The sequence below is a fragment of the Carassius auratus genome, chromosome 1 (assembly GCF_003368295.1).
Source record: "Carassius auratus strain Wakin chromosome 1, ASM336829v1, whole genome shotgun sequence".
NCBI classification, from domain to species: Eukaryota; Metazoa; Chordata; class Actinopteri; order Cypriniformes; family Cyprinidae; genus Carassius; species Carassius auratus.
This window is the reverse complement of record NC_039243.1, coordinates 31737415-31760894: the sequence shown is the minus strand read 5'-3', so window position 1 is coordinate 31760894 and position 23480 is coordinate 31737415. Positions and strand designations below refer to the sequence as shown.

The 23480-nt window shown below is 36.2% G+C and overlaps 1 protein-coding gene across 4 annotated transcripts; it reads left to right on the top strand.

Annotated features, from left to right (window-relative positions):
* The first annotated feature begins 686 nt into the window (after nucleotides 1–686).
* Nucleotides 687–23374, top strand: LOC113107680 (sister chromatid cohesion protein PDS5 homolog A-like). 4 transcript variants are annotated; one of them, XM_026270355.1, is made up of 34 exons: nucleotides 687–843; nucleotides 1532–1675; nucleotides 7793–7996; nucleotides 8179–8265; nucleotides 8430–8527; nucleotides 8611–8737; nucleotides 8833–8913; nucleotides 8992–9132; nucleotides 9212–9327; nucleotides 9418–9512; nucleotides 9594–9739; nucleotides 10747–10898; nucleotides 11001–11114; nucleotides 11258–11339; nucleotides 11566–11614; nucleotides 11702–11841; nucleotides 12002–12117; nucleotides 12700–12805; nucleotides 13248–13408; nucleotides 13582–13705; nucleotides 15491–15649; nucleotides 15733–15801; nucleotides 15888–16024; nucleotides 16117–16240; nucleotides 17243–17447; nucleotides 17943–18057; nucleotides 18153–18285; nucleotides 18649–18768; nucleotides 18852–18920; nucleotides 19708–19865; nucleotides 19957–20041; nucleotides 20123–20460; nucleotides 21371–21611; nucleotides 23003–23374. In XM_026270355.1, the coding sequence occupies exons 2-34, from the start codon at nucleotides 1568–1570 to the stop codon at nucleotides 23042–23044; spliced, it is 4242 nt and encodes a 1413-aa protein (XP_026126140.1). In that variant the 5' UTR covers nucleotides 687–843; nucleotides 1532–1567; the 3' UTR covers nucleotides 23045–23374. The 4 variants fall into 4 exon arrangements, with proteins under 4 accessions (XP_026126140.1, XP_026126147.1, XP_026126154.1 ...); XM_026270362.1 differs by lacking the exon at nucleotides 687–843 and adding an exon at nucleotides 850–984; XM_026270369.1 differs by lacking the exon at nucleotides 687–843 and having other exon boundaries at nucleotides 1568–1675; nucleotides 21398–21611.
* Nucleotides 23375–23480: the final 106 nt, after the last annotated feature.

The window sequence follows — 23480 nt, the reverse complement described above, 5'->3', positions numbered from 1 at the left end:
ATGTATAAATTACAAAATTACTTATTCTTTTCAGAGAATGAATACAGCAATATTTAGTGGAAAGGCCAATAGGAAAGGGAAAAAAAGGGAAAACAATCATGATATTATCCATCTGAAACATTTACAGCACTATCAAAAACAGTAGTATTTAACACTAGAACACAGAATGGTTACAGAATGAAATTAAATATGCAAACACTGGCCATGAATATTAATTATATCCTTCAAGTTAAATAAAAAGTCATGCTAAAAACATTCATAAGCGCACTAGACAAAGTTTTCATCTATATAGCAATGCTTATTAATGAAATATATAACAGTAATAAGCATTAATGCATGAATAATAAACAAACATTTATCCACCCCAAAATGTTAAAAAATGTTGATGCAATATGGTCTAATTGAAAAACTTCCACCCCCTCAAATAGAGAAACCATCTTTCACGAACATCCACATATTTGTCTCTTTTAATGTTTTTAGTTGTATGAGTAGTTGTATGAGTAGTATATGTAGGTGTTATAATAGCACAATTCCTAACCCTAGCCCAGACCTCACTAATTTTCAAAAGGTTTCACAGCAAGTTAAAAAAACAATTGTGTATCTCTGATATTTACGGTACAAAAATGTAACGCCGTTGCTTTTCTAAACTGTACGGTCACGTTTCTCCCTCCGTCGGAACGCTGCAGTACCGTCCCTGGGCCAGAGGGGACGCTGCGCCTCCACTTTCCACGCGAGGACGTTCACACAGCCCTGAATGAAAGAGACGGAGCTTTGTGCCCAAAACTAAAAAAACACCCGAACCCGAACCCGACTCATGAGTTAAAACAACGATTTGTCTGTGAGGTAATGACCGGGGAATGGTTTATACGCGGTTGCGAGGCGACTGGATTCGCTCGACAGAGTTTAATTCACACAGTTTCTGAGGGATGATCAAGTTAGTGATAGCTGTTTGCGTCGCTGACTGAACTTATACAGAGAAAACAAGTAAACAATTCAGATTTCTTACCGTGTAAAGTTAGGATAACGGGCGCGGTGGAGTGAGATATATTGAATCAGTGCTTTTTGTGCAGCAGGAAGTGTCTGGTTGGGATTTTATTAGATAAATGTGAGTTTTGGCTTCATAGTTTGAGGCCTGTAACGGTAGCTAACGGCTAAGCCGTTAGCCCCTCAGAGAGCGTCAGAAACGATTAAAACGACTTTTAAATGTTTTTTATATTATCCAAGTAGTGCGATAATGTCGGAACATGCATAATATGTGGACAACCATGTCAGGAGAGTTTTGAATACATAAAGCAGTACGTTTTAGAGTAAAAGCGCGGGTGTCGTTAGCACTCAAGCTAGTAAGCTTCGTGATTTTATTCGAGATTTTTCCTCTAAATGTCATGTGTGAGGTTTCAGGGTAACTCCGCGGGTTTATGTGGGTTAGTTATACGGCCAGAGAGCATGAGACTGAAGCGCATACGGTGTTTATTTGAGTCTTTCTGTAAGCGTGTGCTGGGCTCGTGTTGAACTGTAGTGTTGTCGCCTATAGAGGCCAGTAGAGGACCGTCTGTCTGTCTGAAGAAGGATGGAGTTCCCGCAGCAGCCTCAGCAGCAGAGACCCATCACCTACCCACTGGGGGTCAAGGAGATCACAGAGAAAATCAGCAACGATGAAGTCGTCAAACGACTTAAGGTAAGAGCCAGAGTGGAGACTAACTAATATATTGAGCTAAAAAAAACTATTGAGTATTGTAAAACACTAGCAAGTGCTTAAACTGTTGATCTAAGTCTCATTTATGTCTCAACTGGTTTGGTCTTGATACCTATATTTTAAAGCCACTGAGTATTTTAGGATATGTATATATACACTGACTGCCTTTCAAAAGTTTGTGATCATTAAGATTTTATTACTTTTTAAAGAAGTGTCTTTTCCTCATCAAGCCTGCATTTATTTAATCAACAATACTGAAAAAACAATAATACTGTAAAATATAATTACCATTTAAAATAATGGTTTTCCATTTTAATATGCTTTAAAATGTAATTTATTTATGTGATGCAAAGTTGAATTTTCAGCATCATTACTCTATTCTTCAGTGTCTCGTGATCATTCAGAAATCAGTCTAATATGCTGATTTATTATCAGTGTTGGAAACGGTTGTGCTGATTAATGTTGTTTTGGAACCTGATACTTTTTTCAAGATTTTGATGAATAAAGTTAAAAAGAACAATTTAAGAAAATAACGATAGAATAGTGACACTCACATTAATCGGGATTGTGCATTTTTTCAGGCTCTTTGGATTTAAACTGCATCTGTAGTCTTTGAGCTGTCGTGCACATCTTTCAAAATAAAACTCACATCAGAAAATACATTTAAAATGACTTTTTTGTTTTTTTTGGTTGCTGTTGATGGTGAGTCTTGTTTAGTTCTAAATCCACTGAGTTGGTGAGTGTACGTGGACCAGTAATAGTCCAATAATAATTTTTGCAAATTGCAACCTTCATATTGCTATTGCTCATGCTTTGAGTTAGGCCTTGAACATGGAGACTTGAAAATAAATCATTGGTTCCATTAAAAAATGTAAAGGTACTGATTACTTCCAATTACGTCCAAGATGAGTTGCAATTTAGCATTACATAATGGTTCCTCTGAAGTGAATGGGTGCCGGCAGAACAAGAGGATCACAATCCACAACACAACTCCAGTTCATCAAGTAACATGTTTTGACGTGAAAATCTGCGTGTTTGTAAGAAACAAATCAATCAGGAAGAGTTTTTTTTTTTATTCCAAACCCTGGCTTATGGCTAAACTGCTTTTTCCAGTGAAAAAAAATAATCTCGTCTGAATCAGCAGAGAAATTTGCACGGATCAAGCACCTTTTACAAGCCAAAACAGTTATGTCCATTAATATGGATTGTGGATTTATTTAAGTCTTTAATGATTCATTTATAACAAGCTTATGATTTCAAAAGACACTAAGTGAGGTACTAGAGTAGTGTTGTGTATTATTGCGATGTTTTTATCAGCTGTTTGTACTCATTCTGGCGGCACCCATTCACTGCTGAAGATCCATTGGTGAACAAATGATGTAATGTTAAACTTCTCTAAACCTGATGAAGAAACAAACTCATCTACATCTTAATGACCTGAGGGTGAGCACCTTTAATAAGCTTATTGTGATCGGATCTGCACCTTGGAGACTTTCTCGTTTGACGGATGATAAAATAGCGACAAATACATTTGGTAACACTTTAGTTTAGGAACTAAGTCTCACTATTAACTAATTGCATGCATATTACTAGAACATTGCCTGTATAATAGAACACATGCACGGTTATATTTTGGATCCCTTAATCTTACTCCATACCTAAACTTAACAACTACCTTACTAGCTATTAATAAGTTGCAAAGTAATTTTATTGAGGCAAAAGTCTAGTTAATAGTGATAATTGGACCTTAAAATAAAGTGTTACCAAAAATGTCTTAGTCTTGCATTGAAAGAGAGAGTAAAGCTGTATCTAGTGATTTGAGACTTTTTATTTGGTAATTAATTTCTCTATTTTTCAATGTGTAATTGATGTTTGCGTTGTTGTTTTCATGTAAGAGGTTACACTGCAACGTATCAGTCTTTCATGTGATGCAAATTTGCTGGGCAGAGTTCACCAAATTGAACTTTTGAATGTAGTGTAATGCAAAGCTTTTTGCATGTGCTTACATTTCCAGTCTCTTGCATTTTTATGTGTATAAAGTTTGTGTGCAATGAATATCTAGAATATAAGAAAGTTTGCTTTTTAAAATTAAATTAAAAAAAATTAAGACCTTTTCCATGATATTCTGATTTTTTTGTGATGCACCTGTAGTTAAACCCCACTGTTTTGGTCGATCACTTTTTCATAAGCTAGGACTAAAATACATGCATTTTTAATGATTCTGGAAAGATTAAATTGTGATAGTTAAGTGAATCATCATTATCCCCCTATGCATAATAATTATTATTATATCATCAAAATTAACCCTGTTTATTTTTTCTTGTTGTTAATTATTCATCCATGCATTTAATAATTACTTTATGATGTACGAGTGGTCCTGGCTGTTTTTATCTGGATTGTGCAAGGCTTTTGGTTTGAGCCACTTAATACTTATTTTAGTTGTAAAATAACAAGATGTTGCAAATAGGTGTTCATAATCTTAAACAAACTGGTGTGTTGTGCAAATAGCTTTCCCAAAGTCTGCTTAACAAAAAACTATTGGCTGGCGAAAGCAAACTCAGTGGTTAACTCTGCGATGTCTGGCTGAACAGGAAGTTGCAACAGACTGGGTGTTGTAGAAATGAAACACTTTAGCTTTGTTATCCAACTAAAGTTCAACATATGAGAGACTGTTTGTTGAATGACATTTTGGTAGACAAGTTTATCATTTGTGCACTATTAATTGTTACCTGTGTTACTGTGATTAGAAATGAAAATGCAGTGTAATATGGTGGAGATAAGTACCCTGTGAGTTTATTTTACTGCTCTCAGGTATAAGGGGCTTTCTTTGATGTTAAACCTTGAATAACTCTAGAGCACTATGAAATCAGTTTTATTATTTTCCAAATTCAGTTTTTTTTTTAATTTAAATTTCTCTTGGTAACAATTAAATTTTTTCTGTTTTAATTTTTTAATCTTTTTTTATGGTTATTACATTTTATCGATTAAAAATGTGTCTTATTCAGGCATGTGATTTTTCCGTATGAATAGGTATTTCCGTATTTTCTGACCTGAGGAATAAAGTGCATCATTATTTTGAAATTATTTTCAACATTAATTATTATCATAAATGTTTCTTGAGTCAAATAAATTGTAATGATTTCTAAAAGATCTTGTGCCACTGAAAACTGGAGTATTATATTTTTGTTATGATTATTAAATGCTGCTTTTAATTTTTTACAGGACAGAATCTATTTACAATATAAGATATATCGTTTAATGTGCTAAAATATTTTTTATATTGAGTTTTTGGGCCGTGGATTGTGGGCGTGGTCAGATTTTCCTTAATTTTTTATTTATTTTTTGCCTCTAGCTGATCACATGCCTTTCTCTTAACAGTTTTAAATTTCAGTTACTGTGCATGTTCAAAACTATTTATGGTCTTTTCTACGCCTGTGTTTTGTTCTCACAGACACCCGATAGCAATTAACAAAACAACTAATAATTTGCACAATCAAAAAAAAAAAATCTCTGATTTGGATAGGCCCTCTCTGGCTGATTCCCAATCCAAGAAAAATAGCAGTATCGGAGGCGATACCCGATTTGAATATCGTATCGGCGCTTCCCTAGTTATAGTATTACGTATATTCTACTGATCAACAGTATTGTATTTCACAATAATTTCTTCAAGTTAAACCAAACTTTTATTTTGACGGGTTGCAGGGAATACCTTTTATATTTGTGTTTGTGCATATGATGATATGATAGTTTCTCTCAAAAGATACGGTCGAATGCTCATGAAGTGAAGTCCCTTTTTTTGCTTTTCAACTTTGACTGTTTACATTCACACACAGCTACATTACACACTGCATGAAAGGTATTAATATACCCTTTCACATAACACGTTTTCACTCTACCAGTAATGATTTTGTGGAAAATAACACTGTAATCTTATAGATGAGGTTGTACTTTTCAATAAGTAAACATGAATTTAGGACACCACACCTCCCCCCCAACCCCCCCCACCCCCGAAAAAAAATCCACAGATGGTGGAAATAATTGGGAAATCTCCGTAAAATATAGTACCATAAGTTACTTTTTTTCTCTCACATGAACTGAAGAACTGTGGACTTTTTGTATCAATCAGTTCATACACATTTCCAGAGATTCTTTCACTCTGTTATTCTCTAATCTGCAAAAGTGGTTGAAAATGGTTAAGGAGGAAGTATCCGAGTGTTTTGGAGGGATTCGGGGTGACAGCTGGGCTTGCTGCTTTTGCCAGTGCGCTGTTTTGACTGAGTGGAGCTCAACTGCAGTCCTTGAGCTCAGAGCACAATCTGCCCTTCCCCCGCTTTGCTACACACACACACACACTCTCTCTCTCTCTCTCTCACACACACACACACACACACACACACACACCCAGGCAGCAGAGAGAGGTAGAAAGTAGAAAACATAGTTTCTCCTGGGTCTTAGTTCTAGAAGTGTTGCATGCAGACCGGCTTAATTATTTACCTTTAGCAATGTATGACTAAGCTTTTTTTGAATAGGTTAATCCAATCAACAACAGATCTAGTCCCTGCACTACATTTTTGTTTGTTAATCCATTTCACACAGCTCTACATGTCACAATATGGAGGAAAAGCTCTGTCACTATTTGCAGAGAACCTTCAAGGGCCTGCACAATGCTATTTTTGTTATTCACTAATTATTCCAAATTACTCTAAAACATATTTAATTTTGATAATATTTTTCAATACAAGAATTGGAGTCAGGTAGCTCATAAAGTGACAGCAGTCTAATATTCCTGCTTTCTGTCATCCATGCTAATAAAACAACAAAAGAGGAAAAAAACTCACTCTTGACTAAATCACTTTTGGATAATTTACACAGTGAAAATTATCCAGTGTTTTTATACATTTGATTGCTTTATATAATGTAGCATTTCTTATTTTTGTTTCACTGCAGTTTTTTTTGTCCTATTGCATGTAATTAGTTTCTTATTCTTAGTTAATAGCTGACTTTTTTTTTTTTAAGTTGTCTTCAGTGAGCTTGAGTGTTTGTTGTTGTTATTTTTTTGTTGTTGCTAGTGTTCGTTTTTTGTGATAGACGCTGGTAACAAGAATAATGAAGTTTCTATGCTATCCAAAATGTTGTTATCAGAAAAACTTTATGTAAAGCAAAAATAAATATATTGTGATATAATCCACTTTTAAGTACTAAACTGTACTCCGTATAAGCATTCATGGTATATTTGAGCACCAGAACATGATATGAATGCAAATATAAAATACCTACCTAATACCTATTTTAAAATAATCACATTAATTTCTTGTCAGGTTGCAAATTTTTTAATGTGCAGAAATTCACAGGCATTGTGATATTAAAACAAAAAGCTTTAAAAATAAGGTCCATAATTAGTGAGTCCACCTATATTTACACATGTGACCCGATGCATTGATTTCTAAAGTCAATGCACAAATGTGCTCTTACAAAACAAGCATGTTATTTAGCTCTGACAAGAAAAAGAATAGTGTTGTTATTATGCTAGGTTCCAGTTGGGAGGAGCTGAGTCGGATAATGCTTGTGTGCAAATGGTTAATATAAGATATTAAAATATCAATAAAGAAATAGATACAGGGCTGCCGACTCGCATGCATTCACTCAATGCTAAACGCCACACATAGCCATGACGTAAATAAGATATGTGCAGAATAGAGAGCTTCACTGATTATACTGGAACATTGTGAAATTGCGATAAATTATAGTGAGTGACAGCTTTTTAGTGATTATGTGAAAGAGCAAATTCCTCGCATTCTAGGCTATAATATGTTGTGGTTTTTGGTTTATACCATTCTCTTGTAAGAGTGTCTAAACCAGTAGTATCTCATCCGTTCTGCTTTACACTTCCTGCCCTCCATCTGAATTATGCGTGTCATTAGAATCACGTGATTACAAACAAGCTTTTTAGTGTTTAATATTTTCATTCACTAGGTTTTACAGATATGCAATGTGTAAAAGATAGGTTTTGTCTAAAGTTGAACCTTTTACTTTAAATAAATGCTTTTTGCTCACTGTATAAGATAAACGGGTATAATATGACACCTCTCTGTTTTATAGCTGGTGGTTAAGACATATATGGACATGGATCAAGACTCAGAGGAGGAAAAGCAGCAGTATTTGGCTCTGGCTCTTCACTTGGCATCTGAGTTTTTCCTGCGAAACCCTAACAAAGATGTACGATTACTTGTGGCCTGCTGTCTTGCTGATATCTTCAGGATCTATGCTCCGGAGGCCCCATACACCTCACATGACAAGCTCAAGGTATGTACTCCTCAAAAGATTAACTTCACAAATGACTTACTCCCACTCGAGCTAAAAATATATAACCAAAAACTGATCATGCATTTGCACCGTCATTTTTTTTGCCATCCTACACACAATCCCAGTTTAAAAAAAAAAAAAGCACACTGATGTCATTAATTTTCTTTTTGTTCCCCATCTAGGAAATCTTTCTCTTTATTACACGACAGTTGAAGGGATTAGAGGATACCAAGAGTCCTCAGTTCAACAGATATTTTTACTTACTAGAGGTGAGATGTTTCATTCAAGGAGTCAGAGTTTATTCATTGCATTTAATCATAGCCTGTGTTTGTATGCATGCATGCATGTGTTTACAATTTACTTTCAGGCTCTTTGGATTATAAACGACATTGCAGCAATATTCACCTGTTTGCTTTTCATATATTTCATGCAGAACCTGGCATGGGTGAAGTCCTACAACATCTGTTTTGAATTGGAGGACTGTAATGACATCTTCATCCAGCTCTTCAAAACCCTCTTTTCTGTCATCAAGTGAGTTTGATTTTAAGTGAGTTTAATCGTCTCTCCTGTTACGCAGCTGTGCTCTTTTTGATCAGGACTTTTCCCTCTTCTAGTAACAGCCATAATCAGAAGGTGCAGATGCACATGTTGGACCTGATGAGCTCCATCATCATGGAGGGAGACGGAGTGACGCAGGAGCTGCTGGACACAATCCTCATCAACCTCATCCCTGCTCACAAAGTATGCAAACACTTCTTCTTACTTCCCAGACTTATTTCCCAGTCCAGTCTCAGATGGCTCATCAATGTGTGGTTGTTTATTTGTCTCTGCTTTAGAATTTGAATAAGCAGGCGTATGACCTGGCCAAGACTCTTCTGAAGAGAACGGTTCAGACCATCGAGACCTGCATTGCCTCGGTGAGGAGTCATCCTTTATAATAGTTGTCTTGTCAGAGTTGAGTTGATTTCAATTGACTTTCATCTCTTTTTCCACAGTTCTTTAATCAGGTGTTGGTGATGGGAAAGTCCTCTGTGAGCGATCTGTCCGAGCATGTATTTGACCTCATTCAAGAGCTCTTTGCAATTGACCCTTTGCTTCTTGTCTCTGTGATGCCACAACTTGAGTTCAAATTAAAGGTGAGGAAATGCACATACATTTGCTAGCAGACAGACCCTTTTAGAGGAAGACTAAATCTGTATGTTGTTGTCTGTTTAGAGTAACGACGGAGAGGAGAGGTTGGCTGTGGTGAAACTGTTAGCTAAGCTCTTTGGAGCGAAGGACTCTGAACTGGCCACTCAGAATCGTCCACTCTGGCAGTGCTTTCTGGGAAGGTGAGGAAAAATGAATTTTCTTGATGGAAAGTCAGATTTGGAATATGTGTGTTATTTGAGGGTTTGTTGAATTCTGATTTGCTTTCAAAGGTTCAATGACATCCATGTTCCTGTGAGACTGGAGTGTGTGAAGTTTGCTAGCCACTGTCTGATGAACCACCCGGACCTCGCTAAGGACCTTACAGGTGTGTTCGGGATCAATATCGGCTGATTTTTCCATTTTAAGCATTTGCTTGACTCGTAAAACATTTCGTCTGTCGCGTCAGATTTTCTGAAGGTGAGATCACATGACCCAGAGGAGGCAATCAGACATGATGTCATTGTGACCATCATCAACGCAGGGAAGAAAGACCTGAACCTGGTGAATGATCAGCTGTTGGGATTCGTCAGAGAGAGGATGTTGGACAAGAGGGTAAGAAAGGGGTACCTTTTTTTTTTTCTACAACGTTATTAATCAATCCATGCTGATGAATAGTTTTTCCGTTATTATAGTTTAGCGTTACATAGTGACAAAAATCAGAAATCTCACTTCCTGCATGGGGCGTGTTGAATGTTAAGACACTCACACAAATGCAATCTAGAGCCCTTATAGTGCCAAAAAAATGATAAAACTGAACATAAAAATAAAATCATACCTTCTATCTCTTTGGGTGCATTTCCACTTTTTTGACATTCAGTATGGCTATTTAATAATATGCGTTATTTATTTTTTATAAAAAACAATTATTAAAAAAATACTTTTGTATTGTAAAATAAAGTATTGAATAATTGACAAAATTAACAATGCAATACTACTGTTTGCATCTGTATTTTTTTTATTTTTAAACATTAAGCCATTAATCTTTTAATTTGCTGTTATGTTTGCAAATAAATGGTAATACTTTACAATAAGGTTCTGTTAGTTAACGTATTAACATGAACAATATATTTATTACTGTATATATTCATCTTTGTTAATGTAAATTAATGAAAATACAGTACATTAACTAATGTTAATAAGCACAACTTTTCATTTTAATAATTCATTAGTAAATGCAATTAACTTTAAGATGAAGAAAAGCTGTAGAAGTATTGTTCATTCTTAGTTCCTGTTAACTAAAGTAGTTAACTAATAAACCTTTTTGTAAAGTGTTACCAAATAAATATATGTGCTGCAGGATAGTGAATGTATTTGCTGTATATTTACAGAATGCATACATTTACCATATGTTCCAAAAATAAGTTGCAGCTGAGGAAAAGTCGCAACAGGACAAAATTGCAGTTTTATTTTGATGCGTCATGGAACACTAATTCAAATCCAAATCCCTTGGAATGTGAATAAATCGAGAACTGAGAAAGAACCCCACATATCCTGTAATTTTAAGTCCTCTGTGTTTTTTAGATGAAAGTAAATTAGCATGTTTTCATGTTTTGTTTCAGTGGCGTGTCCGTAAGGAAGCAATGATGGGTTTGGCTCAGCTTTATAAGAAGTATTGTCTGCACCATGAGGCTGGGAAAGAGTCCGCTTTGAAAATCAGCTGGATCAAAGACAAACTCTTACACATCTACTACCAGAACAGCATAGATGACAAGTATGACACACACAAGTGGTTTCATGTCCTTTATTGACATTAAAACAGTGAAGCGTGTCTAATATGCAAACCTCAGGCCCTTAAAGTGTGTTTGTGTATTAGGTTGCTGGTGGAGAAGATCTTTGCCCAGAACATGGTTCCTCACAGTCTGGAGACTGAAGAGAAGATGAAGTGTCTGTACTACCTTTATGCCTGTCTGGACACTAACGCAGTCAAGTGAGTCTTAATCGACTCTTTTAAAAGCAGATATCAGATATGATTCTCATCCGACGGTGTTGTACAGTATCACTGTGCTTCTGTGAGCAGCACTCATCTCACTGATGTGTTCAGTTATATCAGAGCATTTCGTTGTTTTTCAGAGCACTGAATGAAATGTGGAAGTGTCAGAATATGCTGAGAGGGCTGGTTCGAGAACTGCTGGATTTACACAAATTGCCTACAGTAAGTTACACTTAGACACGAATACACTCGAACTTACATACGTGACTCTATTATTGGAACATGCACACACACACACACTTTATAAAGGGTCTGATACCTCACACTCACCTTAATGCTCTCTTTAGTTGTTAGTCATAGTTTATTCTAAGTTTTGCAGTTTAATTAAAATCGTACTGCGTACAATGCACATGTATTTTGCTTATGACTTGTTTTTCTCTTCCTGTAGTCTGAAGCAAACACCAGCGCCATGTTTGGAAAACTTATGACCATCGCTAGTAAGCTCACACTTCATATATGACTGTAAACGGATGGATGTTGAAACCTACAGATTTTACAATATGTAATTCGTCTCTCATTCTCAGAGAATCTCCCAGACCCAGGTAAAGCTCAGGACTTTATGAAGAAGTTTAATCAGGTTCTGGGTGAGGATGAGAAACTCCGTCTTCAGCTTGAGCAACTCATCAGTCCCACCTGCTCATGTAAACAGGCTGAACAGTGTGTGGTGAGTTTTACAATGATATATCCACCAATCACATTCTGTACAACAGTACAACTGTTTATAAGCTTGCTGTATATGATGCAAATGATTCAGACAAACACTGTAAAACAGCTATTTAAATATTTAGCATGTCATCTAATGTTTGTTTTTGTTTTTTTAAAAGAGGGAAATCACAAGGAAGCTGACATTCCCAAAGCAGCCCACAAACCCTTTCCTGGAGATGGTGAAATTCTTGCTGGAGAGAATTGCACCGGTGCACATCGACTCTGAGGCCATCAGGTATGCGATGAGCTCAAACGGAAAATGAGAAATGCTTTTGTTTTGGAGCAAAGCCAATAAACATGCATCTAGCCCCAAAAAAATATTATATTTTATTGAATTATTTTTTTAGGTAAGGGATAAGTTCATTATTTTCCACAAGTGCCGTCAATCAAGCTTAATTTGTTTTCTGTAAGAACTACTGTAAATATACTGTACATAGACTACGATGCCCAATTTAATTTTAGTTTGAGCACCTGCAAAATAACTGCATCCAATCTGAAGAGCAAATCAAAAAATTAAGAATGCATGCACTTTGTGCACAAATCAGAAATAAGAATGCATGCACTTTGTACAATATTGAATATGCACCGCTATCAGTGCACCTGCAGATGTAAAGCGAGGACATGAGTGAGAGGGGAAGAGAAACTGAGTGGGAGAGAGATAGGAGCAATATGGGCCATGTGCTTCTTTCCTCTCAACGGTTGTGTAACACTCTGAATAGCTTTTTAAGGGTGAGACATCTAGTGAGGATGAAGTGTAACTGCAAGTATCGTGTAGATCAACAATGATGTGTGCATGTGTTTGTGTGTGTGTGTTCAGTGCCCTGGTTAAGCTGTTGAATAAGTCAATTGAGGGCACTGCTGATGATGATGATGAGGGAGTAACCCCTGATACTGCCATTCGTGCTGGACTTGAGCTACTCAAGGTACTGTTTGGAACAACAAATGGACACATTTAAATATCAGGGAAAACAGGATTTTTTTTTTTTTTTTTTTTTTGTATTAGAGTTTGAAGTACTACTTGGACACACAGTCACATTGATAAAAAAAAAAATTGCTAAAATAATAATGGGCTATTTCTCCCTTTAATACGAAGAATTAGAAGACTCATTTTCATAATGTATAATATTTTAAATATTTAATATAAATATGTAAATATTTGTAATAATAATTTTTTATATATATTTTAAAGTAAAAAAAAATATATATATATATATTATTATTATTATTATTATTATTTTTTTTTTATTTTATTTTTTTTTTAAATATAAAAAAAATGTAAATATTAAATTTTTTTTTTTTTTATATATATTTTTTATAATTTAAATTCTATTTTAACATTTGCTGTTCGGTCTGTCCCTACCTCAGGTTTTGTCATTTACTCACCCCACTGCGTTTCACTCGGCTGAGACGTACGAGTCTTTGTTGCAGTGTCTGAAGATGGAGGATGATAAAGTTGCAGAAGCAGCAATACAGATCTTCAGAAACACAGGACAAAAGATTGAGACCGATCTGCCACAGATCCGCTCGTATGAACACTTCTCATGCACACACACACAAACCGTTTAGAGTCAGTGCCAAACCTTTACACTCATTACATACTCATTATCAAGCTCCCCAGTGTCGTCTAATGATGTCAAATGACGCTTTAATGATGTCAAATTCAAAAGTTTGGTGTAATGAAATATTACTGTTTGTGCAGGACTCTAATTCCCGTACTACATCAGAAGGCGAAACGAGGCACCCCTCACCAGGCCAAACAGGCGGTCCACTGCATCCATGCCATCTTTCACAACAAGGAGGTCCAGTTAGCTCAAATATTTGAGGTAAATCTTGTTCTGTCATACTTTCTTTCCATTAGTTTTACTGAATACATTATACAGATAAACATTACTTTTTATAAATACGTTTTTCCTCAATATTTTGATTTGTTTGCACCCTCAGATTCCAGATTTTCAAATAGTTGTATCTCAGACAAATATTGTCAGATCCTAACAAACCATACATTAATGGAAATACAATTTATTCAGCTTTCAGATGATGTTTAAATCATAATTTCAAACAATTGACACATAAGACTGTTTTTGTGGTCTAGGGTCACACACACACACACACACTTATATATAAGGGGTTGCACGACTACTGATGTCTACTAGTCGATTTTTTATTTAAAAAATACTTGAGTTACTCGACTACTTGTGGTTCATGCTACTGTAAATGAAAAGACATTAAATCGTTTTTTTTTAATCAATAAATGCTTATTAATTAATAGCCATATGAACAATTAACATATGTAAATTGTCAAAACTTTATAATTATGACATTACATATTAAAATGTTCATGTACAACGTTGATGAGACCGTTATGGCCATCTTTTTTTTCATAGTTACCACTGAACAAGTATGTCGTGTTAAAATAAAATAATTATTAATTTCTAAAATAACATTTATCATGCAAGCAGAGAGAGATGTCATGACAAACGTTTAGTGATCATTTGAACACGACTGAATCAATTCAGTGCGCACACTTTCGTTACACAGAAAACTTTTAGCGAGTCTTAATGTTTAGTGAACTTCACTAAACAGATGTGTGTGTGCCGCGCAAACCAGCAAAAGGTAAAGATGCAAACACGAAGAACAAGTAGAAAAAGTATCCGTATCGAAGCTGATTATTAGCATACTAGAACTGGTTTGGTTTTTGAGAGACTGATGCGTAACGCGGCTGTTTGATTGGTCATTGGTCATATCTGTAGCCTAAGCTTTAAATCATTGCCTTTTAAACACATACAAATAAGAGAACGTGTATGATGTATTATTATAGGTGATATTACTCTTGCAAAGCTCTGATTTCTGAGAGATGCACGGAGAGACAACAGCAATGCAGTGTTTGATTTGCTGTCTTTTCATAAAGTTTACATTCATTCACTTCACACTCGTGACTTTAGAGGTCTGTGTATAATATTGCGCTGATCCCCTGACTCAACTGTTATCTAGCAAACAGTGCCAGCTTCAGCTGAGTATTCAGGCAGAATTATTCTGAATTTATTTGTCCGTTATTCATTTTTGAAGTCATCATCCGTGCCATTCCAAATGAGGAATTCGGCTTCAGCCACACCCCTAATTATTAATTACATATTTTAATTTTACATGCAACATAGATAAGGTCATAGAAAGTAACAGCTACAGGCAATTCTGTAGTTCTAAAATTCATGTCGTACTTGCAAACTCTTTGTCCACATTATGGTTAATGCATGTTCGAGTCGTCGATTGTTTCCAACAGCGCCATGTGTGTATATATGTGTGTGTATTTCATGTTATCACCTCCACAGAATGTATTTTGGAAACTAAATGTAACCAGTCCTTTAACGCTAGGGATTCTAGTTATCTCCAAAATTATATTACTTTAAAAGATTTTATTCTCAATATTCCAAATAAATATATGAGAGCTAAATCAAAGTGCATAAAAGCATTCTTCCTAAAATTGGAGAAAAATGCATAACATCATTTATTTAACTGTCAAATCATTTGAATATTAAAATCAAGACATTTTATGCTGCATGAGAATTTTTCAAATATATATATATTTTTTTTGTCTCTGTCTCTTGTTCCAGCCGTTGTCTCGCAGTCTGAACGCAGACGTGCCCGAGCAGCTCATCACTCCTCTCGTGTCTCTCGGACACATTTCTATGCTGGCCCCAGATCAATTTGCATCTCCCATGAAGGCAATTGTAGCCAATTTTATTGTGAAGGACCTTCTGATGAACGACAGAGTGAGCGTTTCGATGTTTAGCTTTTAGCATGTATGAATGGTTTGATTGCCTCGCATGTTAAACAAGCCCTCTCTATCTCTCAGTCTGTGGGGAACAAGAATGGACGGCTCTGGACAACTGACGATGAGGTTTCGCCTGAAGTGCTAGCTAAGGTGAAATTTCATGGTGTAATCAGGTTGTAAATAACATCTCTTGGTGATTTGTGTGTGTATTAATGTGCATGTGTGTGTGTTGCCAGGTGCAAGCCATTAAGCTGTTAGTCCGCTGGTTGCTGGGAATGAAGAATAATCAGTCTAAATCAGCTAACTCTACTCTCAGACTCCTCTCAGCCATGCTAGTCAGCGAGGGAGACCTCACGGAGCAGAAAAAGATCAGGTACTAACATCCCCTGAGTGATTTTGTGTGCAACTGTGAAAGCTGCTCTAATATGGCTAATAGGCCGCTAACACATGTGTTTGTGGACACAGCAAGTCTGACATGTCTAGACTGAGGCTTGCAGCGGGAAGCGCCATCATGAAACTGGCACAAGAGCCCTGTTACCACGAAATCATCACTCCAGAACAGTTCCAGCTCTGTGGACTCGTCATTAACGTGAGTTCAATCACTTCCTAGACACCCGTACTTGTAGAGAAAGTTATTAAATTTTTAAAGTTACAGGTAATGGCTGATGTTAAAGTGCCATACTGTTTAGTCTGAATAAAACTGAAATCAGTCATTTTCAAATGAATTTAGGAATAAAAAGATAGACAAATTTAAATCCGTTTTAAGATTTGCTAAGGATTACATTTAAGTGCTTTTAAAGATTAACATCTAATTCTCAGTTAATCTTAATGTATAGATAGGCATTACAATTAAATATCCGATATCGACTGATGCTGATAAATTAAAACGAATGTCTAATATTAGCTGTTATTGCTGTTATATATTATGTATATTTTGCTTGTGTATGATGGTCCTAGTAATGCCGAGGTCAGTAACATTGAATTACACTTGCGTTTGGCAAATGCATGAATCTTAATGTAATATGTTCTAACAAGTTATTTATTTATAAAAATCTTATAAGTTCAGGAGCAAAAAAAATTTTTTTTTTTGTAAAAACTGCCACTCACATTTTTGAACAGCGACTTGAAAGTGCATGATCCAAACATAAACTTTTTTAATTCATGACTGAAAAAAACATTTTGTGACATGATTTTTATGTACCACTTTCATGGAAATGCACTTTTTGATTTGAAAAATGGGTTTAAAGGATCAATTTTGAGATTTTAAGTTTTGACGTGATCTATGATTTCTGATGATTTCTAAAGTGTGATCGAGAAAAAGGCAACAAAGAAGACTTTTTATTTATTTATTTTTTGGACAAAGGTCAGAGAAAGGCTTTTTGAGGTGCTTTTACTTTTCCTACATAACTTTTAACAAAAAAAGATTGGTAAAATATCCATTTAGGAGTTTAGGATTTAAATGTAATATAATGAAGTAAACGTAGACGTCAAACCGAGGGGTCTGATGCTGATAAATTAAAATGACAAGTGAACATGCTACAAAAGTGTCCAAAACTGTCTTTTCAGTTTGTTCCTTCCCTTCTCTTTATAGGACGAGTGCTATCAGGTGCGGCAGATCTTTGCTCAGAAGTTGCATGTTGCTCTGGTGAAGCTGTTCTTGCCACTGGAGTACATGGCTGTGTTTGCATTGTGTGCTAAAGACCCAGTGAAAGAGAGACGTGCTCACGCTCGACAGTGCCTGCTCAAGAACATCAGTGTTCGCAGAGAGTTCATCAAACAGAACCCTATGCCCCATGGTTGGTACACTTTCTGGTTTTTGGTGTCGCACATAACACACTGGGACAGTAACGTTATTTCCTGTAGAACTGCTGGAATTGCCAGGACGTGCATATGCTATGTTTGGAAAAATATATCTACATCAGTCGCACTGAAGTATAAGTCGCATCAGTCCGAAAATACGTCATGACGAGGAAACAATCATATTTAAGTTGCACTGGACTATAAGTCGCATTAGTTTAGAAACAAGAACCAAGAGAAAACATTACCGTCTACAGCCACTAGAGGGCGCTCTATGTCTTCAGTGTAGACTACAGGAGCAGTGAGCAGCATAGAGCGCCCTCTCGTGGCTGTAGACGGTAATGTTTTCTCTTAGTTCATTTTTTTATTGGTTCATGTCAAATTAATTTTGATAAATAAGTCGCACCTGACTATAAGTGACAGGACCAGCCAAACTATGAAAAAAAGTGTGACTTATAGTCTGGAAAATACGGTATATATTTTTGTTCTTTCAGAAAAGCTGCTGTCTCTCCTGCCGGAATATGTGGTGCCATACATGATCCATCTTCTAGCTCATGATCCAGACCTCACCAAACCACAGGATTTGGAGCAGCTCCGAGACGTCAAAGAGTACGAGTACTTCTACACAGAGACAACCTCACACTAACTAACAATTCTTCTGTTAAAGTGAAAACTAATTCAGGTGATTTCTTGTTTCCTCCCAGGTGCCTGTGGTTCATGCTGGAGGTTTTGATGACAAAGAATGAGAATAACAGTCACTCGTTCTTGAGGAAGATGGTAGAGAACATCAAACAAACAAAAGATGCTCAGGCACCAGACGACCCAAAAGCAAACGAGGTTTGTCTCCATTAAAACATAGTTAGATTTCTTCCAGATTGTAGTCTGGTACTGATTACATGATGAAAAGTGTACTTCATAACTAAATCTAGGTTACTTATTTTAGGCAATGCATCTGTCTACTTTTATCAGACATGAAAACAACATTGCACACCAGGTTTTAAATGTTTTAATTCAGATTTCCAGAATCTGAAAGTCACAAGATATGATGTCGAAAGTGTTGATCATCATGTTTAATAACTTAAGTGAATAAAACACAATCATGTACTCCATAATAATAATACAAGTACCTAATTTATATTATCACACTGATTACATCATCCAGACTGGACTGTTCACTATTAGCCTGTTATGCGTTTACAGAAACTTTACATCGTGTGTGACGTGGCATTATTTGTGATCGCCAACAAGAGCACTTCATGTCATCTGGACTCCCCAAAAGATCCCGTGCTGCCCAGCAAGTTCTTTACCACACCTGATAAGGTAACAGTCTCTCTGACGGTCCGCAGTGAACACTTCTCATGTGACCTTACGATCAAACTCATTCTGTCTGTCCATCTACACAGGATTTTATCAATGATAAGGAATATCTGTCACCAGAAGCGAAATTGGTTCTGCAGACAGGGAAAATCCAGGTAGGTTTTGTCACCTCTGCGACTATACCTGAATGAATTTAAAGAAATTTGCTATATATTTTATGCATTTGAAAAGATTGAAGTTTGTAGTAGAAGGCCAGTTCCAAGTTAAATATAAAAATGTATAATTTAAAAAATATAAGCAAAAAAAAAAAGGTTAAGGGTCAGGAAGAACATCATTTATTTGAAATCTTTTATAACAATATAAAAAAAAGCCCTTACTGTCACTTTTGATCATTTGAATGCATATGGAGCTTTATATATATATATATATATATATATATATATATATATATATATATATTTAGCAGACACTTTTATCCAAAGCGACTTACAGTGCATTCAGGCTATCAATTTTTACCTATCTTGTGTTCCCGGGGAATTGAACCCCCAACTTTGCGCTTAATGGCACAATGCTCTACCAATTGAGCTACAGGAACACTAATTTAATTAAATATAATTCAGAATGACTCTTTACTGTATTTTTGATCAAATAATTCAGCCTTGGTAAGCAGAACAGACTTTCAAAAACATTTAAAAAAAAAAATCGTACCCATCCCAAACTCTATTAACAGTTGTGTAATAATTTACAGATTTAGAAATTTTTTCATAATGACATTAAAATTTCAGAACGTGACTTTATAATTTCCAAATAAATATATATTTTTGGTTCAGGGTGTGTTGGATGTCAAAGTGTTGGAAGATATATTTTGCAAGCAGGAATCAATGACATCTCAATATTTCTTGTTGGAAGTATACACAACACATATTCATTAATATATTTCAGCTACCACCAAAGCAGCCAGGCGTGCTGGGGGCAGTGAACAAACCTTTAACGGTAACGGTAACCGCTCGCCGCCCGTACATGAAAACCAGCGCCTCTGACACGGCAAGCAACGCAAGCACCAACTCCCAACCCATCTCGCCTGCAACAAATAAGAGCAGGCAAGTGCTTTACTTTTATATCGGTGTGATGTGGAATCTATCCAGCATTTTAAAAAAATTAAACGTTGTTGTTGTTGTTTTTTTCGTAAAGGGATGCAAGCTCCGAGGTTTCAGAGACAGGGGCGAGGGAGAACGAAGAGAATCCAGTCATCACAAAAGCAGGAGATGTAAAGAAGGTCAGATATATATATCTCATGTGAACACTAAGAATGCGGCACGTTAACACTTCTGTCATTCAGTTTTTTGCTCTTTCTCAGGAGGAAGCGGCTCAGCCCAGTGGGAAGAAGCGTGCTGCTCCTGCGAGTGACGGCTCGGAGAACAGCGTGTCTTCAAACCCCTCTGCAGGGTCACAGACCCCCGCCAATAAACCCAGACGCGGTCGACCCCCGAAAAACACTTCAGGTGTGTCCACACCGGATAAAGAGGCTGGAGCGGCGACGGGAGGAGGGAGCGGACGGGGCCGGAAGAGAGCAGCACCTGCTCAGGATCCCGTCAGCACAGCCTCAGCTGATCCAGTCGGTGTCAAGACACCAAAACAGCAGAAAGAAGCAGAACCCAAAAGAGTGACACCACAGAGACAGATCGACCTGCAAAGGTAACTGAGTGCAAGACTTTCCCGTATGACATCAATCAACTAGACATGAACCTGTCACTACAAGTTACTAGTAGGCCTTTATTTGACACAGCATATCAATCAATTTCTTCACACAAGTTCAAATATTAAAGTTTTTTTTTTGAGTATGGACTATAGAGTAGAGATATGCTGCTGTAAAATGGCTTATTTATAATTAGCATATTTATAATTTTTTGTATATAATAAAATAACTTATGATTAGCAGCCTATTACTCACAGTAATAATTTTTATTTTACTTTATTTCAAAAGTTTGGGGTCAGTAAAAAAATATATTTATTTTTAAGAATTTAGTGGTTTTAATCAGCAAGTATGCACTACATTAGACTTTAGCATTCGTTGTAAAAATTTGGTTTCAAATGAATGCTGTTCTTTTGAACTTTAATCAAAGACTCCTGAAAAAATTTAATGCAATTTAAACTTAAAGCAGTGCAACTTTGATATGATAAATATTTGTAAAATGCATGAAAATAGAAATCCACAATTTACTGTTTTTTTGTTTTTATGAAATAAATGCATTCTTAGTGAGCAGAATAGTCCGACCCCAAAATTGACAAGGTGTATAACTGTATCCTGCGCGACATTTTAATGCATTTTTATTATAGTATACATTTTATTTTGTCAGTCTGCATGGACTTTGCTTGTGGCCCCGTAAATGATAAACACACCCATCTTTGTCAAACAAGTTTTTCACTAAGCTCATCAACGCCCAGAGTGCGTTTCACATTTATTGCATGCAAATCCTTTTTAGAGAGTGACTCACATTTGCATGTAATTTGCCTCAGTGGGAATCATTTTTGATATTCCCTTGTACACCACAAACTGTGTGTAACTTGGTCATCTTATGCTGTTAATGAAGTCTGTTATGTGAAGTTCAGGCAGGTGTTTCTGTCGTCCAAGATCAGTGAGGGTAGCACAGCCAGATCAGCAGGTGTCTCAGAAGACATCTGGAAGTGAAGGAGAGACAGAGAGAGAAGTGGAGTCCAGCCCAGAGTATGTGCTCTGGTTCACACAGCTACAGGAGCAGGAGGAAACCCTTGACAGGTGGCTCAGGGGTGCAGCCGCTCCCAAACAGAGAGCATCCACCCATGCAGCAGAGCAGGGCGAGGTGTCAGTGAGTGTCAGAGAGAGAGAGAGAGCTCATGCTGTAACCTCCAGCTCTTAAATCCTTCACATTCGTTGCAGCTTTTAGCTTAAAGCAACCGTACACCTCGATGTTCTTCCGAACGGTGTTGTTTTTCATCGAATACTAGGAGAAACTTTGCAGAATGTATATGCTTGTTTTCCTCACAACATTGGCAACATGACATTAGTCCATTCGACTTGTTTTATATTCTTCTGATGTCATGCGACAGCTTTCTGTCAGGAACACAAAGCTATCCAGCGACCTGAGAAGGCTTGAAATACATATTTTTTTACACTACCGTGTTCTTCAGACTATAAGTCCCACCTGAGTATAAGTCGCATCAGTCCAAAAATACGTCATGATGAGGAAAAAAACATATATAAGTTGCACTGGACTATAAGTCGCATTTATTTAGAACCAAGCACCAAGAGAAAACATTACCGTCTCCAGCCACGAGAGGGCGCTCTATGTCTTCAGTGTAGACTACAGGAGCAGTGAGCGGCACAGAGCGCCCTCTCGCGGCTGTAGACGGTAATCTTTTGTCTTGGTTCATGTCAAATTAATTTTAATAAGTCGCACCTGACTTTAAGTCGCAGGACCAGCCAAACTATGAAAAAAAGTGTGACTTATAGTCTGGAAAATACGGTACTTTTATGGTGGCTGTTTTGGAATTTGCTTTACACATATTTTGCAAAGAAAGAAATTGGGTTCAGCAAGATTTATTTCAGTACGAGTAAAAATGAAAAAGAGTAAAAATAGGAATATATATATATATATATATATAAAGTCTGTCAGTTTAACATGTTAACTTGATAAGAAAAAAATTACGCGATTAAAATATTATAATGCACTGTCTTTGCCCCAGACATTGATCTAGTGCATAAATGCCCCTAAAATGCAAGATATTGGTGCAAAATATGTTTTTGTCTCATATTTACATAATGTCAGACGAGCAGCAAGAGCAATAAAATTAGATAATAAAATATTTTTTGGTTTAAAATGTAATTTATTTCAGTGATGGCCAAGTCAGTGTCACATGATCCTTCAGAAATCATTCTACAACAGTTCAGTGCTCAAAAACCATTTTTAGTCATATTTTTTAATAATAAACCATGACACATTTGAAAGATACATTTTGTAGTCTTTTATTCTGGTGACTTTTGATCAATTTATTGCATCCTTGCTGTTGCTCATATAAGTTTCATTCTTTTGTTTGAATCCTTTTTTTCTCTCTCTGTTTCTCAGTTTCTGTTTCATGGAAAAATAAAAATGTCAGTTTGCAGTTTAATATTGAAAAGTCTAGTGCAGAATTCCACCAGACCTGGTCTCACACTGCTATAATGTAGAATTGATTTATTTCTATTTTTTTCTGGTTTCAGGTAAACCGTTGGTGCGTGAAGACAAGGACGGTCAGGCAGTAAAGAATTGAGACGCATCCACTTCCACATCAAACGCTCTTCATGAACCTGAACGGTCCTCCGCTCACACCTCAAGACGAACGAGGAATTCATTCTTTAGATGTTCACACTTGTATGTAGAAACATACTCTCCATTCGTTTTTTTCTTTTTTGTTTTGTTGACATTGTTCTTGTTGCCTCTCTGTCCGGAGCCATTTTTAAAAACAAACATTTGAAAGAAAAAAATCTGTTTTAATCTGCTCTAAGATTGCTTATTAAATACCTGGAAAGATTTTTTTACTGTTGTAACTCCCTCGCTTCTTTTAATCCTCTATTAAATTGAAAAACTCCTCAGATTTCTGATTTTCATTGAGGCTCACATCCTGTGTTCAATTAGTTTAACTTTATAAAGTGCCAAGACGACTGTATGATTAATAACGCTGCTATTTATTCATTTTGG